The 16,215-nt window shown below is 40.8% G+C and overlaps 1 protein-coding gene across 1 annotated transcript; it reads left to right on the top strand.

Moving 5' to 3' along the window:
* Nucleotides 1-9,728: 9,728 nt before the first annotated feature.
* On the top strand, nucleotides 9,729-14,302 carry YAE1 (YAE1 maturation factor of ABCE1). The gene is made up of 3 exons (XM_080818124.1): nucleotides 9,729-9,900; nucleotides 11,206-11,327; nucleotides 13,344-14,302. The coding sequence occupies exons 1-3, from the start codon at nucleotides 9,772-9,774 to the stop codon at nucleotides 13,771-13,773; spliced, it is 681 nt and encodes a 226-aa protein (XP_080674250.1). The 5' UTR covers nucleotides 9,729-9,771; the 3' UTR covers nucleotides 13,774-14,302.
* The last annotated feature ends 1,913 nt before the right edge of the window (nucleotides 14,303-16,215 follow it).

The following is a 16,215-nucleotide window of genomic DNA, read 5'->3' as shown; positions in this document are numbered from 1 at the left end:
TTTTGTGACTGGTTTCTTTCACTAAGCATGTTCCCGAGGTTCATCCAGGCTATAGTATGTATCCAAATTTCATTCCTTTTTATGGCTGAATAATATTCCATTGTATAGATATACCACCATCTGTTTATCCATTCAGACCCATACTCAAACTTCTCTACTACGTGGCCCATCAGAACAGAGGGCAGAGTGCCATCACTGTCTGATACTGAGAATACAGGAGGAAGACCAGGTTTGATGCAGAAAGACAATGAGTTTAGTTTTAGATATACTAAGTATGAGGTTCCTGTGGTACCTCTGGCTGCAGATGTCCAGTTGTTTAAGTTCAATGGGCAAGTGTAAATCAGTCTAAAGGTCTGGTAAGGACATACTGATGAGGACAGGGCGAGCTGAAACCCCTAGGGGACGCTGAAACCGTGGGAGTGTATTGGAAAACATCCAGAGAGATGAGACAGAGCACATATAGTATTGTATTTGTAGGACTCTACTAGATAACACAGTGACCCCTAAATCTTAGTATTTTAAGAAATTAAAGTTCATTTCTCCTACATACAGGGTCTACTATGGGTCCATCCATTCTCCAGGGAATCTCCCGCCAAGTGGTAACTCAGAGACCCAGGCTGGCTCCACCATGTGCCTCCACCACTTTGATCCATCAGCACTAAGCACTGTTGCACCAGGGGAAGAAAGAGCTAGAGCTCAGGCAGGAGCTACAACAGCTGAGGGTGGGGAGTGAAGAGCATCACTGCTTCTTATGCCACTTACAAGTCACTTACTAGTTATGTTTGGCCCCCACTAAGTGTGCCAACACTTTAGGAAGTGTAGTATTATGGGTAACCAGAAATGGGAGAAGCAGCAGGTAATGGTGAGTATTAGCCATGTCTATCATATTTCCTATGGGGACAGTCTCAAATGTCATTCCATCAAAGGGGGTGGAAAGTGAGAATCCTCTAGGCAAACTTATTGAACAGAGGCAGGGCCTTTTCGTAATTATTCACTCCCAGGTATATATAGAGAGAACCTGCACAAAAGATCACCCCGAGGGAGTAGGATTCCATGGACCTGATAGGCCAAGTGGCCCCTGCAGGTGAGGTGTCACTGAGGTATAGTGCCACGTGACCTCATTCGCCCAGTAGCTGGATCTAAAGGAACACAGGAAGCATGATGCTGGCTTCAACTCAGCCCATCCCAAAGAAGGAGAAAACCACAAGAGAGGAAGAAAAGACCAAGGTGGGAAGAAGGCAAGAAGGTGAACCCTGGTTCATCTCTGTGCCGACCACTCCAGCTGTCTCGGTAATTGCTGCATTTAACGTGTGACACAGTGGGGAGAAAACAATTATTAATAACCGAACCTGACTGGAGTCACTTCCAATCTTTTCCTGATCCTTCTCGATATTTCTATGCCTAAAAATCCTCAGGGATGTTTATGAGGATCCCAAAAGGTCAGACCTGGTTGTTTTGACCTCTTGCTAACAAAGCAGGAATGCACTAACATCCCTTGAAGCCAGAGGTCTCTGCTACATCACCACCACCTGCTGACCTCTGACACTTCTCTTTAAAATCAGAAGCTGTTTGACAGACTATGGGAGCTCTTCGATCCTACTGTTTCCAAGGCATTGCTCCCTAATCCTCTGAACCCCATTATCCTCTACTCTGTCTCTCATGAAAGGAAAGAAAAAAGATCTCCTCCATATGGCTTATATACTTCAACTACATGGCCAAAGTGTAACGAATGTTTATGGGCTAAATATCCCTGTTAAAACTCAGATCATACCACAACACATATACATACATATATAGGACATGTGTCTCTCAGAGCATACCAAAATACACACACATACACACACATAGGATATGTGTCAGTGTGTGTGTGTGCATATATACACATATAATACAGATCTGTTCAGGGGACAGACTTACAATAAAGTGATCCAAAAGTTAAAAGTAACAGGACACCTAATTAAGTATCAGTCAAATACAACTAAAAAGGACACAGGGATGACAATGTTGACATCAGATACACATGGAGTCAGGAAAGAGATCACTCATAAGTCATCACTGGAGAACCTGAAGATCTTAAAACCAAGAGGTGAGTTAAAACTAGAAACACAACACGGGCAAGACCTAGAAACACAAGGTTCCCTGTGTTTGCCAAAATCAGTTAAATATGTAGACTTTAGAATAAATATTAAAAACATGATTATAAAACCTGAAAGTTTTTATAAATCCATGAGACATGATTTTTATTATAACTTTCTGTATCTTCCCTAGCCACTTTCCCCTGTAACAACCTAATCTTAGTTAATTCTTATTTAATCTGGATTTATAGACACACTTTATTACTACATAATTCTAACTGGAACATGGAACTGCTTAGAATATAGTGTTTGAAGCATTTTTAATGAAATTCATTCATTTATTTAATAAATATTTATTGAGGATTATACTAGGCAAAAAGGATAAAACAGTTAACTAGGACACACAGTCCCTGTCTCAAAGAGCTTATCAGTCTAGTAGGGAAGGCAGACAATTAGGCATTTATAATATAAGGCAGTAAATACCAGAACACACGTAAGAAGGACAACTAACCAGAAAAAACTTCCAAGTGGAAGTGACATCTAATACAAGCAGGCTTTGATGGAGGTGAGGACTACATTTCTAGGCAGAGGAAAAACTATCTGGGAAAGGCCTAAAAACGGATGTGTGCAAGTGAAGAGTGGCAAGAAATGAGGCCCGGACGGAACATAAGTAGGAACACAAGCGCATAAAGGCATTTGGAGTGTCTCTGGAGAGCAATCAGAAGGTACCCCAGGGAATTAAGCAAGGGATCACCCTAGCAGATTTTGCTTTAGGAATAATGCTCTGACGAGGGAGAAGGGATTGAAAGAGGGATAGGACATGAGGCAGCGGGGCCAGTTAGGAAGCTGTTAGAATATCCAGGTAGGATGGGATCGTAGCCTGAACCAGGGAAGTGGAAGTGGGGATGAAGAAAAATGGACACAAATGTATGACATGGCGAGTGAGCGGATGCAGTGGCCATTCGTTCAGTGAGCTGCAAAGCCTCTCAAACTTGACTCAGCAGATGAATCACTTGAGGACGCAGACCCTGACCCATCCCACCTGGGATGGGACCAGGACTCTGAATTTCTGACAGCTCTCAGGTGCCTGCAGCACAGTGGGACATCAAGGAGCAGAAAACAGAAGAGGAGGAAGAAAAGAAAAAAGAGATGTAATGAACTGAAATCCATACGGTGAGTTCAAGTGGAGCTCTCCTCCCGTAGGCAGTTAGAGACACGAGTCTGACGCGCAGAGAAGAGCTGGGCTGGAAGCAGAGGTTTGAGTCACCAGTAAATGTATTGCGGAAGTTGCCGCCGCCCCCTCTCCTGTTTTCAATGCAATAGTGGGGTTGGAAGCCAGATGGCAGTGAGTTCAGAAGTGAAAGGTACAGCGGTGGAGACACAGACTCGGGAAATTCAGTTGTAAAGGGACAGAGAAGCATAAAGCAATAGCTAGATGACAGTGTGAGGTTGAGAAAGGATTTTTTTTAAGATAAGACGGACTTGAACATGCTTAAACGCTGTTAGACCCAGCTGTCCGTCAATAGGCCGTTAGGACGATCGGTCGGGCTTCCTGTCTGACAGTTCCACATCATCCTTTCTAACAGTCAACAAACATTCTGTATTGGACTAATAATTTTCCTGTTAGCTTTGACAGCTATATTATAACTGGAGTCTCCTATAGACACAATACCAGAACGTGAAGAAGGCAATTCTGCCTAGGATCTACCTACTACCTACTCACCTTATTCTAAGGCTCTCTCTAAAAGCCATATACTGAAGAATGCTTTCCTTTCATTTTCACCACCAACACTTTTATTTTTCATATTACTATTATATATCATATTACATTTTTTTAATATGAGGCAATAATCTTTAATTTTATTTATTTATTTGACAGACAGAGATCACAAGTAGGCAGAGAGGCAGGCAGAGAGAGAGGGGGGGAAGCAGGCCCCCCACTGAACAGAGAGCGGGATGTGGGGCTCAATCCCAAGACCCTGAGATCATGACCCGAGCCGAAGGCAGAGGCTTTAACCCACTGAGCCACCCAGGTGCCCCTATCATATTACATTTTATATGCCCTTGGAGCACACCTGACATAAGCAATTAAAAGACGGCACCCAGGGGCAGCTGTGTGACTCAGTGGATTAAGTATCTAACTCTTGATCTTAGCTCAGGTCTTGATTTCAGGGTCATGGGTTCAAGCCCCATGTCAGGCTCCATGCTAACCATGGAGCTTATTTTAAAAAAAAAAAAAAAAGACGGCACCTAAGGACTTAATCACTGAATACCACTGAGAATCGTAGAACGTATGAAAGTTTAGGAAGGACAAGGAAAAGTGGAAAACTACTTCACTAGGCATATGGAAATTAGGAGTTCTGCTGGCTGGCTGCCAGCGATTTAACGATTAAAGCCAGTAGGCCAGAAACTCGGAACAGAAACCTAGAAAAGGTCAGTGCCCTTTCAGAGTTTATTACACTAACTACAAAATAGCAGTTTGCAAAGGCACAAATAAAGTGTGGAAGACTGAGATAAAGAATGAAACTTAGCAAGAAATGGGGAATAGAAGGACATAAAAAAGAATTGTTGAAGGCTCTGAAAGAAAAGACAAGGATGAATGATAAGCAGAAGAAGAGGAAAGGGATAGAGTGAATCCTAAAGGCTGACCTCATCACAGAGTATTTATGTAAGAGATATGGAGCTGCAAGATAAGTTTGCTAAATACTTTGAGTAAGTTCACATCACGACACCAAAACTTATGCAGGAGATGTCATTGTTATTTACAGTTCATTAAAAAAAAAAAAAAGGAAAAGGATAGCTATTTTGGGAAAAAAAATGAATCACACACTTGAAAGGACCTTGAAAGATACCTGATTCTTGACAAAAGAGTACAGCTGTCGGCCTCCAGCAGCACCTACAGCATCTGTCTCAGACTTCTAGCCAAGGTCACAGTCCTCTAGGGCATCGCCCAGCCAGTAACTGAGCACGGCCAGTAACTGAGTCTGGCCCTGTGCACCTAACAAAAGCCTCCTCTTTGCCCTCTGCTCCCAAGCTCCTTTTTATGTTGCCCAGGACTCTGTGAGATCTCTCTAGCCCACACCTCCTATCACAGGGATCAGATCAGCGTCCCTTTGCATAGGCTTTCTCCCCTAATCATGCCTCCTCGGCTTTTTACCTCGAACAGGCATTATGTTCCCTATCCCCCAGGAAATTTCATGAACTCCTAACTCTACCTCCACGGCTGTCTCCTGATGGATACAACTAATGCAAAGAACATACTCACAATTCACATACCTGACAAAGGACAGAGTATATAAAGAATCTTCGAAATACAGTAAGACAACCCAATTTTTTTTAGATGGACAAAGACTTCATTGACAAAGATATGCAAATGGCAAACAAGCCCAGGAAAAGACGGCCGATATCATAAGCCAGCTGAAAAATGCAAAATAAAAGTACAGTCAGATACCACAACACACCTGTCAGAACAGCTAATATTGAACAGACTGACAATTCCAAGTGCGAAAGAGGATGTGCAACAACTGACATTTGCATCCATTGCTGGTGGGAGTGTAAAATGGTACGATCACTTTGGAAACCAGGTCGGCAGTTTCTTACAAAGTTAAATTTGTATTTACCACATGACTCAACATTTACACTTCTAGACATTTACTCCAAAGAAACGAAAACTTGCACACAGAACAACTTGTACGTAAATGTTCACAGAAGCTTTATTGGCAATAGCCAAAATGGGAACTAACCCAAACAATAAGTGAATTACAGTATGTCCGTTCCAGGAAGAGCACCTAGCACTTAAAAAGAACAATATAAGTCCAACCACGTGACTGAATCTCAAAAACACTGAGTCAAAGTGGCTTCTGCATCAAAGAAGTCAAATACTTTAAAGGACATTTATGATTCCATTTCTATGAGGTTCTAACACTGGCAAAACTAATCTTGGGTGATAGAAATTGAATCAGAGGTGCCTCAAGGAGGGAGGGACAGACTGCAAAGAAGTAAAAGGAAATTTCCTAGGGTGATGAAAATTTCTATACCTTGATTTAGTGGTGGTTACGCAGGTGTATATATCTGTCAAAACTCATCAAACTCTAGACACAAAATGTATGCATATTGCTACAAGTAAATTATACCTCAATAAAATTGATTTTTTAAAATATATTCCTGGCATGTATAAATCCTTTATTAAATAAATACTAAACAAATATATAAATACCATATCTAAGAGTATCTGTTGGTATTGCAAGTGGAATATTTATCTCATTTACATTTAGATGGTTATTGCTACAAAATAAAGAGACTGTAGGTCTGTTTATTTTTCTTATAGCCAGTGGCCTTATTCTGTTTTTTAACAGAATTCTTTTGGGTTTTATAGGCATATAATCATATAAACAGCAAAAAGAAATAACTTCATCTCTTATTGTCCAAAATTTTATAGATTACTTTACCTCTCTTATTACATTTACGAGTCTTCAAAATAATGTTGAATAATAACGGGCATCACCAGATGGCCTTTCTTTTCTCTACCTTCAAGGAAATATCTGAGTGTTTACACTACTACTTGTGGTTGGATTTTTCGTAAAGTGTTTATCAATTTGCAGTTTCTTTCCATTTCATTTTATTTTGTTAAATTTTTTCAAATGACTTTGCAGCTTAGGTAACATACGGCTTTTCTCCTTTAAACTGTTGATTCAAAAAAAAAACTTGATTCCAATTAAATATACTTACAGATTTCCTAATATTGCAATAGTTTGATTCCCTTGAATAAAACATCTTGAATTACTCTTTTGCTGTGGTACTGGATTCTCTTTTAAATACATATTCATAAGCTAACTTGAACTTGGGAATTTTTTATACTATCTTTATCAGGTTACTATAAGGCTGGCTTCATAAAATGATTTAGGGAGCTTCTTTGTCTTTACCCCAAAAATATTTAATTATGTATTGTTCTTTTTGTTAAAGATTTGTTTATTTGAGAGAGAGTAAGGGAGGGAAGGGCAGAGGGAGAATCTCAAGCAGACTCCCCACTGAGTATGGAGCTCATCTTGGGGCTCAATTTCAAGACCCTGAGATCATGACCTCAGCTAAAGTCAGAGGCTTAACCAACTGAGCCCTCCAGGTGCCCCATCCATTGTTCTTTAAAGATTAAAAAGGATTTAAATGATTTACTTGTATGTCAAGTCTTCACGCTATTTTTTATAATGGATACTTAATTTTTAGTTTTTCTAGGGCAATTAGTTTCTTAGTGTTTTCTGCTTATTGAGTCAGTTTTATTAGAAAGTCATTCACATCTTCTAGGTTTTCAAATGTGTGGCTTTTGAATTTTACTATAGTATTTGAATTTATTTCTCTATCATTACCTTCTTTCTCATTTCTACCTTATATAATTTTGGTTTTTTTTTTAATCAAGGTCAAAAGAGGATTATCTAGGACACCTGGCCGGCCTCATTTGGTAGAGCATGTGAGCCCTAATCTCAAAGTCAGGAGTCTGAGCCCCACGTTGGGCATAAGTCTTATTTAAAAAATAAAAAGTAGGGCACCTGGGTGGCTCAGTGGGTTAAGCCTCTGCCTTCGGCTCAGGTCATGATCCCAGGGTCCTGAGATGGAGCCCCACATTGGGCTCTCTGCTCAGCGGGGTGCCTGCCTCCCCCTCTCTCTCTCTCTGCCTGCCTCTCTGCCTACTTGTGATGTCAAATAAATAAATAAAATCTTTAAAAAATAAAATAAAATAAAAAGTAAAAAATAATACACTCACACACATATGGGGCCCCTGGCTGGGTCAGTTGCTGAAGCACGTGACTCCTGATCTCAGGGTAGTGAGTTCAAGTTCCACACTGGGTGTAGAGCATACTTTAAAAAAAAGAAGAAGGGGCACCTGGATGGCTCAGTGGGTTAAGCCTCTGCCTTCAGCTCGGGACATTATGTCGGGGTCCTGGGATCGAGCCCAGCGTTGGGTTCTCTGCTCCGCGGGGAGCCTGCTTCCCCCTCTCTCTGCCTGCCTCTCTGCCTACTTGTGATCACTCTCTGTCAAATAAATAAATAAAATCTTTAAAAAAAAAAAAAAGAAGAAGAAGAAAGGAATCATCTATCTTATTGGTCTCTTCAAAGAACTAGCTTTAGGATTTATTTATGTGAGTTTGGGGATTTTTCTGTTTTACTAATTTCAATGTATTTTTATTGCTTCTCTTACTACCATTTCGTTGCCAATTAAGATATATAATAAGTTTATGTATTTTTTTCTTAAGTTATAATGACATTTAAGCCTATAGAATTGCCTCAGTACAATTTTCATTTGGTCCCATGTTTTCTGGTAGGAAGTGTTCATATTTTAATTGTTTATTGTATGTCATTTTAATTTTTATTTCCTTTTTGATTCAAAAGGAAATAAAGTGATTCTAATGCCCAGTGTAATAGTTTAAATTTTTGGAGTCTTTTATTATTAATTACTAATTTTGTTGGATTATGATCAGAGATTATGACTTGTAAAATGTCTGAGTTTTTAAGTTTATTAAGATTATTTTATGTGGCTAAGTATAAAGTTTTGTTATACATAGTCCACGGACCTGTAGGTACACACACACACACACACACACTCTATATATATATAATATATATACTACATATGTACTATATTATATGTTGTAATTACTATATATATGATGCAAAATTCTGGGCATTTATAAAATTATCAACTAAAACGCCCACCCACCCTCACACACACGATCATGGTTCCCCTTACTTTATTTTTTCATAGCATGTATCCTTTATGATCTTGTAACAAACTATGTAATTTACATAGAGCTTACAGCGCTTATTGTTCATCCTGTCAATTCTACATGACTGTAAGACGGAGCAGAGCCGCTAAGTTTTAGCTGCTGTTCAATGATGTATCCCAAAAGCTACAACAGAGCCTGGCACCAGAAACTAAAATACATAAACCATCATGACCACACAAAAAGCAAAACAGCAATACGACTCGTGTCCGTTCATTCATGACCATCTGTTTCAACATCTGCCACGTGTCAGAAGCACGCAGGTGCTACGTATATGTAGATGGACAAGTCCCCGTCCTCGCCCAGCCTATAGGGCATCCGAAAAGGAACGGGAGCCGGGGAAGGACACCGCGAATCCACGAGAAACGGATTCCTTTCGTAAATGTATTCTTTGTATGTACCGATTTCAAAATGGCCGCAGTGGCCACCTTTTCGACTCTTGTCCTCTGCTTCTCACGGTTAAAAAGCATCGGGCTGTCAAATCCCTAAAATGTACTGAAGGGGGCTTATAAAAGAGGCAGCGACCTTGGCCGGTAATCGCCCATCCCCTGAACGACCTCGAACGGCTTTCCCAAGGCGCGGGGCTCCAAACCCACAACACTGCAGAGACCGCGGCGGGGATGCAGTGTTTCACTGAGCGTTCCGGCTGCCCTCCGCAGAGCTCAAGGTCGGACGGGCCCGGCGAGGAAGCTATCCGCCTCGCCCACAACAGGCGCTCGCCGACACACTGGGTCCACGGAGTGAGCCCCAAACACCAGCGAGGAAGAGCCGCGGCCGAGCCTCACCCAGCAACACCGGCATCGCACAAGCATGCGCAGTAGCAGACGCCGGGCGAGCCCGACTCGCAGCCTTCGCCCCGCCCCTCGCACCGGAAGAAGTTGCTGACGCTTCCGGCGTCCAGCAGCCCTGGGGTTGCCTCGGTGATGTCGTGGGTTCAAAGGGCTCACTTGGTCGGGGGTCCCGGAGAGGAGGGGGACGTGTTTGACGAGGAAGCGGACGAGTCGCTCCTGGTGCAGCGGGAATGGCGGAGCCACATGCAGAGACGAGTCAAAGTAAAGCTGCGCGGCGGGTGCAGGGGACATATGCCGGATTGCGGGGAGAGGGGCACGGAGCTGTCGGGAGTCAGGGTCGCGAGAGGAGAGGCCAGCGTGGTCCCAGCCTGGCCGGGCGCTGCCCTCCCTACCTCTGCCACCCCGATCCTGCTAGGATGTTCCACTTGAAAGCGTGTGAAACCACGGGGCGCGTTAGACGCTGGGAACAGACCAGAATGAAGCAGGTCTAGTAGACTTTGAAGAGATTGCAGTTTGACGAGGATCGCAGAGAAGCTGGGGGAGAAACATAGACCCTGACTGTACTGATTATGGCTGTCGAGGGACATGTGCACATGGGTGATTGAATGAGTGAAGACCCTGAAGTTAGGAATGGTATTAATCGAGACTTGTGGAAAAAATGAACTTAGGAATGTCGAAGAGCAATAAAGGAAAGCCGTTGTGGAATACTGGCGGCTAGGTGAAGGAACGCCGGAGTCGGTTTTTTCTTTGTTAGGTGTGAGTTACCCATATCTAGTCTGTGTCACTGTTCATTGAAACTAAGCTTAATACCACACACTTTTTCCAGCTGGAGCGCTCAGAGCTGAGTTCACATGGTGAGGTCCGCTTCCACCTAGTATCCTTCCAACCTTATATTGCCCCTGATGCACCCTAGTTTGTTTCAGTAAAATGTTTGCTTAGCCCAACAACCGCGTAATCTGTTTCAGAAATGCTTTATGTGAGGCAGGGGTTAGACCAGTAAACCGCGATCAACTCTGGAGTGCTGTGGCACCATCGGAGATGCAGGACAAAATCCCTGCCGACAGACAATGTGCAGTTTATTTGAATTTAGATATCAAACAAAATTTCTAAAACCACACTTCCCATCTTTTTTGCTAACACAGTTTCCTCTTTCCCTGCTTGAGTCGATTATTGAAGACCTTGGATAACCTTTTTACTGCCCTGCCTTGTCGCCCACCCACCTCAGTCAGTGTTGCGGAGGGGTCAGACATGCAACTCCCTCTGTATCCTTTCTGTAAAGGCGTTGTTCACACAAGGTTTTTAAAGCTGTATAAGAATCAGTATATTTAAGTGTGCCAAATAAGTCGACTTCAAAAGTGGGATATGCCAATAATAAACCTTTACAAGAGGCATAGTCTGCTTTGGTTGTGTGGCTGTGCCATCTGCTGTAGAACCATTATGTTAAATAGTAAGTAGTAAAGGCCTATTTCATCAACTTTCCAAGTTGGTTCTATGACTTTCTAGAAAAACCTACAGTGGTTTACTTGATGTTAATTACAGCTGTAGCTCTTCATTACTTATTTTTAGGAAGGCTATAGAGATGGAATAGATGCCGGCAAAGCAGTTACTCTTCAACAAGGCTTCAACCAAGGTTATAAGGAAGGTGCCGAAATCATTATAAACTATGGACAACTCCGAGGAACACTGAGGTAATTTTTTAAACTTAAATGCTGAGTCATTTTAACCCCAGTACTACCGGAGGACGTTTATAAAAGTAGTATGTAAAAATAAAGCATTTAAACTGAAGTACCTTTTTCTAGTGTTAAATCCACAAAAGAGTACTGCGGAGCATAGAATAATATTGCCTTCAAAAAGTCAAAATCATAAGCTCATCCACTTTAATATGTGAACTTTAATAAGTTCATCCACTTTAATAAAGGACAACAATAAAGGTGTTGGCCTTTATTGCAAAGAAATGCTAGGAAGGTGTATATCTTTTGCTACCTGAACTGCCACTAATCTGTATCTCAAAGTAATTTAAAAGATGTTCAGGTTTTGAATAAAGCTTTTAATCTTGCACATGTGGCAGAACACAGTATAACAGACTTCTAGACTAGAAGTGATGAAAATTATAACCGGTAATAGAGAGAAAAATGATTCCATTTACTTGAGTGCTGAACATTGAACACCTGTCAAGATTCCACAGTAATAATGGCATATATCAAAGACAAGTGGTCAAATGACAGAAGGAGCTAGGAGCATGACAGACATGTCATCTTTGACACTTTATACCTTTTAAATTGTCCTCTGTAGAAGACAAACAAAAAACATAAAATGGTTCAAAGAATCACTAATTTTAAAAAGGGTAGGAAATAAAAGTTATCAAAACAAAAAAATTCATTGTTTGAGGTTTTGGGAAATTCAGCTGTCAGAAATCGGAATTTATAGTCTCCAGTAGGAAAAAGATCAAGTATTCATTTTACATCAAGTTAAATCTTTTACAAGCTCAGAAAGTTTATTGCTAAATCTTGTATATCACTTGATCCCATTTTTAAAACATTATTCTTCGGTGCGCGTGGTGGCTGGGTCAGTTAAGCGTCCACTCTTGATTTCTGCTCAGGTCATGATCTCAGGGTTGTGAAACTGAGCCCCAAGTCAGCCCCTGGGCATGGAGCCTGCTTAGGATTCTCACTCTCCCTCTCTTTCTGCCTCTCCCCCCACCTCTCTCTCTCCCTCTCTTTAAAAAAAAAAAAAAAAGACAGGATTACTTTTCTCAGTAACCATTATTTTATGTCATGGTTACCTGAACAATCTGAAATGTCAGAAAACAAAGGTATTGTCTGTAGTAGAAAAAGGCTAGAAGAATTCTTACCTTTTTTTTTTTTTTAAGATTTTATTTATTTGTCAGAGAGAGCACGTGCAGAAGCAGGGGAACAGCAGGCAGATGGAGAACGATGTGGGACTTGATCCCAGGACCCTGGGATCACGACCCAGGCCAAAGTCATATGCTCAACCGACTGTGCCATCCAGGCGTCCCAAATTCTTACCTTCTCCAAGAAGATTATTAGTTAATTCAACAGTGATTATAACAAAGTCGGGAAAGAGAAGTTGCCTCAGAACTTTTTTTCCTACCCTTTAGTTTTGATAGCAAGTAACTATATGCTTAGAGCAGTTGTTTTCAACGTTGGCTGCACCTTGATATCAGCTGGGAAGCTTTAAAAAATAATACCCCCAGAGATTCTGATTTCATTGGTCTGGGATGTGACCTAGGCCTTGACAGTTTTGAGAGCCACCCAGGTGATTCCAATGTACATCCAAGTCTGAGAATCACTAGTCCGGAAGCTGTGTGATGTCCTTCAAGGAGAAACTGATTTTTGTGATCTCTTCCTCTGAGTTGCATCCCTCTTCAGCGGAAGCTACGCAGTCATAAAGAAAAAATCTAAAATCAAGAAAAGCAGATATGGAGCTGTAAAGGAGGTGTTAGGAATTATAAGCAGTTTATATGATTACTTCCAGTTTAATTTTTATCAAAAGATAAATCTCTATATACATTAAAAGCCGTTTTAGCATCATTACTTTCCTGATTTCGACTTGCATTATTATTGAATCATTTTTGCATTGTGTTATCTGGAAAAGAAACGTGTAGGTTTTAGCATCAAAAATTTGAAAAGCCTGTGATTGTTTCATTTTTCTCCTATTTAACTCTTGTTTATATTTTCCTTCAGTGCCTTGCTCTCCTGGTGTCACCTTCACGATAATGGTTCGGCTCTGATCAGTAAAATAAATAATCTTCTGGATGCGGTTGGCCAGTGTGAAGAGTATGTGCTCAAACATCTAAAATCAATCACTTCTCCGCCCCACGTTGTAGATTTATTGGACTCTATTCAGGATATGGACCTTTGTCACGTAGCTCCAGCTGAGAAAAAGATGGATGAAGCTAAAGATGAAAGACTCTGTGAAAATAATGCTGAGCTTCACAAAAACTGCTGCAAGAGCCTTAGTGAGGCAGATTGTTCATCTTTAGAATGTTGTGGAATACGGGAGCATGAACATTCTGAAAACCCAAGCCTCACTTGGATTTTAGAACAGACAGCCGGTTTAGTAAAACAGCTGGGAATATCACTCGACATATTACAGCACCTCAAACAATTATAAAAATTCTCTTCACTTTTTTGATGAAAGCACTGTTCATAACATGTCTTAGAACATTTTGTTTCTTAACAAACTAACCAAAATTTGTACCAGTTTTCTGCGTTGAACACATCATTTGTAGGTTATCCTTCATGGAAATGTGCAATATCTTCAAAATTAACACGATTAAATGTAGTAAGAGCTTTTTTCTTTGTCACTGGTAATTTTTATGTCATTTAAGATATGCTCAGAAACTGGAGTTGCCATTGTCATTTTCAAGTTTCTGATCAGAATCAAGCATTTTCAGACTCATTAGCAACTCATTAGCAAAAGTGAACATAATCAAACGCATTTTGTAAGGACCTAACCCTGCTTTCTGCTTTTGTCACCATCAAGTGGTTAGGGCCTTACCACCAACTAATCACACCAAAGTTACCATAAATAACCTAGTGGATAACATTATAAATAGACACATGTAGGTATATAGAAATATATATATTGAAATTAAGAGGCTATAAGTGTAAGAACTGAAGAAACGTTTATACTGAAGATTAAAAAAATATTAAAATTCATTTTTGTTTTTGGTTTTTTTTTATTGTCATGTAATCTCCACACCCAGCATGCGCTGGAGCTCACAGCCCCCAGATCAAGAGCCACATGCTTCTCCAACTGAGCCAACCAGGTGCCCCATAAAATTCATTTTAGTTTTATGTTAAAGGCAAGGACATACAATTCCAAGGAAAATACAAAATACATTTCATGCTCAAGTACCTGGTTTTTCCACATAGTAAGGAGTCAGTAATGGTGTCTAACCATGTGCCAGGTTATTTCTAAACCAGTTTGTTTCACGTATTCAAATAGGAATAAACTCTGGAACCACTGACTTCTCTACTACCTTGTAGCAATAGTCTTAGTCCAGCATAGACAAGATTAAGATTCAAGCTTTTGCTCCAGCACCTAAGCATATGAGAACAGGAAAGGGTTTTTCAGCACTTTCTTGGCCTAAAATACAAAGTTGTATGAAGTGCCTTCTTTTCTCTCAAAGATAGACATACTCAGATAGAGAATAGAAGATAAGTCTTTCCAGAGATCGATAAAATATTCTACTGTGATCTCACAACCTCCTTCAAGTTCATAGAACGTTGAAAGGTAAGCCTGGCTGGCTCTGTTGGAGCATCTGACTCTGGATCTCAGGGTTGTGAGTTCTGGCCCCACGTTGGATATAGAGATTGCTTAAAAATAAAATATTTTTTAAAAAAAAGTTCACAGAACATTAAGAAATTAAGCAACAAATTTGAAGTCAGAGATCATATCCTGGGGTGCCTGGCTGACTCAGAAAAGCATGTGGTTCTTGATCTTCAAGCCCTGCACTGGATTTAGAGACTACCTAAAATCTTTTAAAATAAGACCATATACTGTTTGAGGATTTCTGAAACATGTTGAAGATAAGTGACACTTGACAGCTGCTTTAAAAAAGTGCTTAGGGGCACCTGGATGACTCAGTCAGTTGAGCGTCTCTTAGTTTCAGCTCAGGTCATGATCTCCGGGATCGTGGGATCGAGCACCACGTTGGGCTCCCTGCTCAACGGGGAGTCTGCTTTTCCCTCTCACTCTGCTTCTGTGCTCTCCCCTCTCCCTCTCTCAAATAACACTTCAAAAAATAATAAATCTTTTTTTTAAGTGTTTATATCTCTCTAGGTGTAAACACTATTTCAGATATTTACTAATCTCTCTCTCTCTCTCTCTCTCTATATATATATATATGGGATATTATGCACAGACTCTAAAAATCTTAAAGTGTTGTTCTGCCCTGTATATCAGATATGAAATCTCCATCTCTAATGATGCATCTTGAAAAAGTCACACCCTGAGTGGAAATTTCACAGTGCAGTAAATCTTGAGATTTTATTTGGGCTCACCCTGCTAAGATTCTCCGAAGGTAATACCCCTTGCCACCACTGATAATATGGTGTTTTTGTGCAGATGTCCATAGAGAAGTAAATCAAAGAGAATTAGCCGAACTGATGAAGCAAGTTGGTCAAAAACATCTTTTGAACTTGCTTTGCCTTTTAAAGAAGTTTATGGACTGCAGAGGAATGTTAATGGTATGCCCATTACACCTGCGTCTAATGAACAGCGCCTCTGTACTAGAACCAGCAGGAGTGAGGGAAAGAAACCGTGCTTGCCACATGTTTTTTGTCCTGACTCATACCATAGGCCTGCCGGCTGTTACCATGAAAAGGCCCTAGACGACCATAAAGGTAAAGCAAGTCTGTCCCAAAGCAGGCACAGCCAGAGTTTTAAGGCGCAGAACCCATACATGAGGCCCAAGTGGTATGGCTTCCTTACAAAACAGAATTTTCACCTTAAGTAATTTCTAGATGCTGAAATCCCTAGAGCATTTTTGTTTTAATGGAAGAAAGAGTCCACAATACCCTGCTTTTCGGACATCTCAGTTGCTAGAGC

Source organism: Martes martes (genome assembly GCF_963455335.1).
Source record: "Martes martes genome assembly, chromosome: 11".
Taxonomy (NCBI): Eukaryota; Metazoa; Chordata; class Mammalia; order Carnivora; family Mustelidae; genus Martes; species Martes martes.
This window is presented reverse-complemented; position numbering and strand designations above follow the sequence as displayed.

Excerpts from the sequence above, each read along its gene's own strand:
- YAE1 (XM_080818124.1), top strand. The coding sequence starts at position 9,772 with ATGTCGTGGGTTCAAAGGGCTCACTTGGTCGGGGGTCCCGGAGAGGAG. Across the intron at positions 9,901-11,205 it reads ACATGCAGAGACGAGTCAAA|GAAGGCTATAGAGATGGAAT; the intron begins GTAAAGCTGCGC and ends ACTTATTTTTAG. Across the intron at positions 11,328-13,343 it reads CAACTCCGAGGAACACTGAG|TGCCTTGCTCTCCTGGTGTC; the intron begins GTAATTTTTTAA and ends ATTTTCCTTCAG.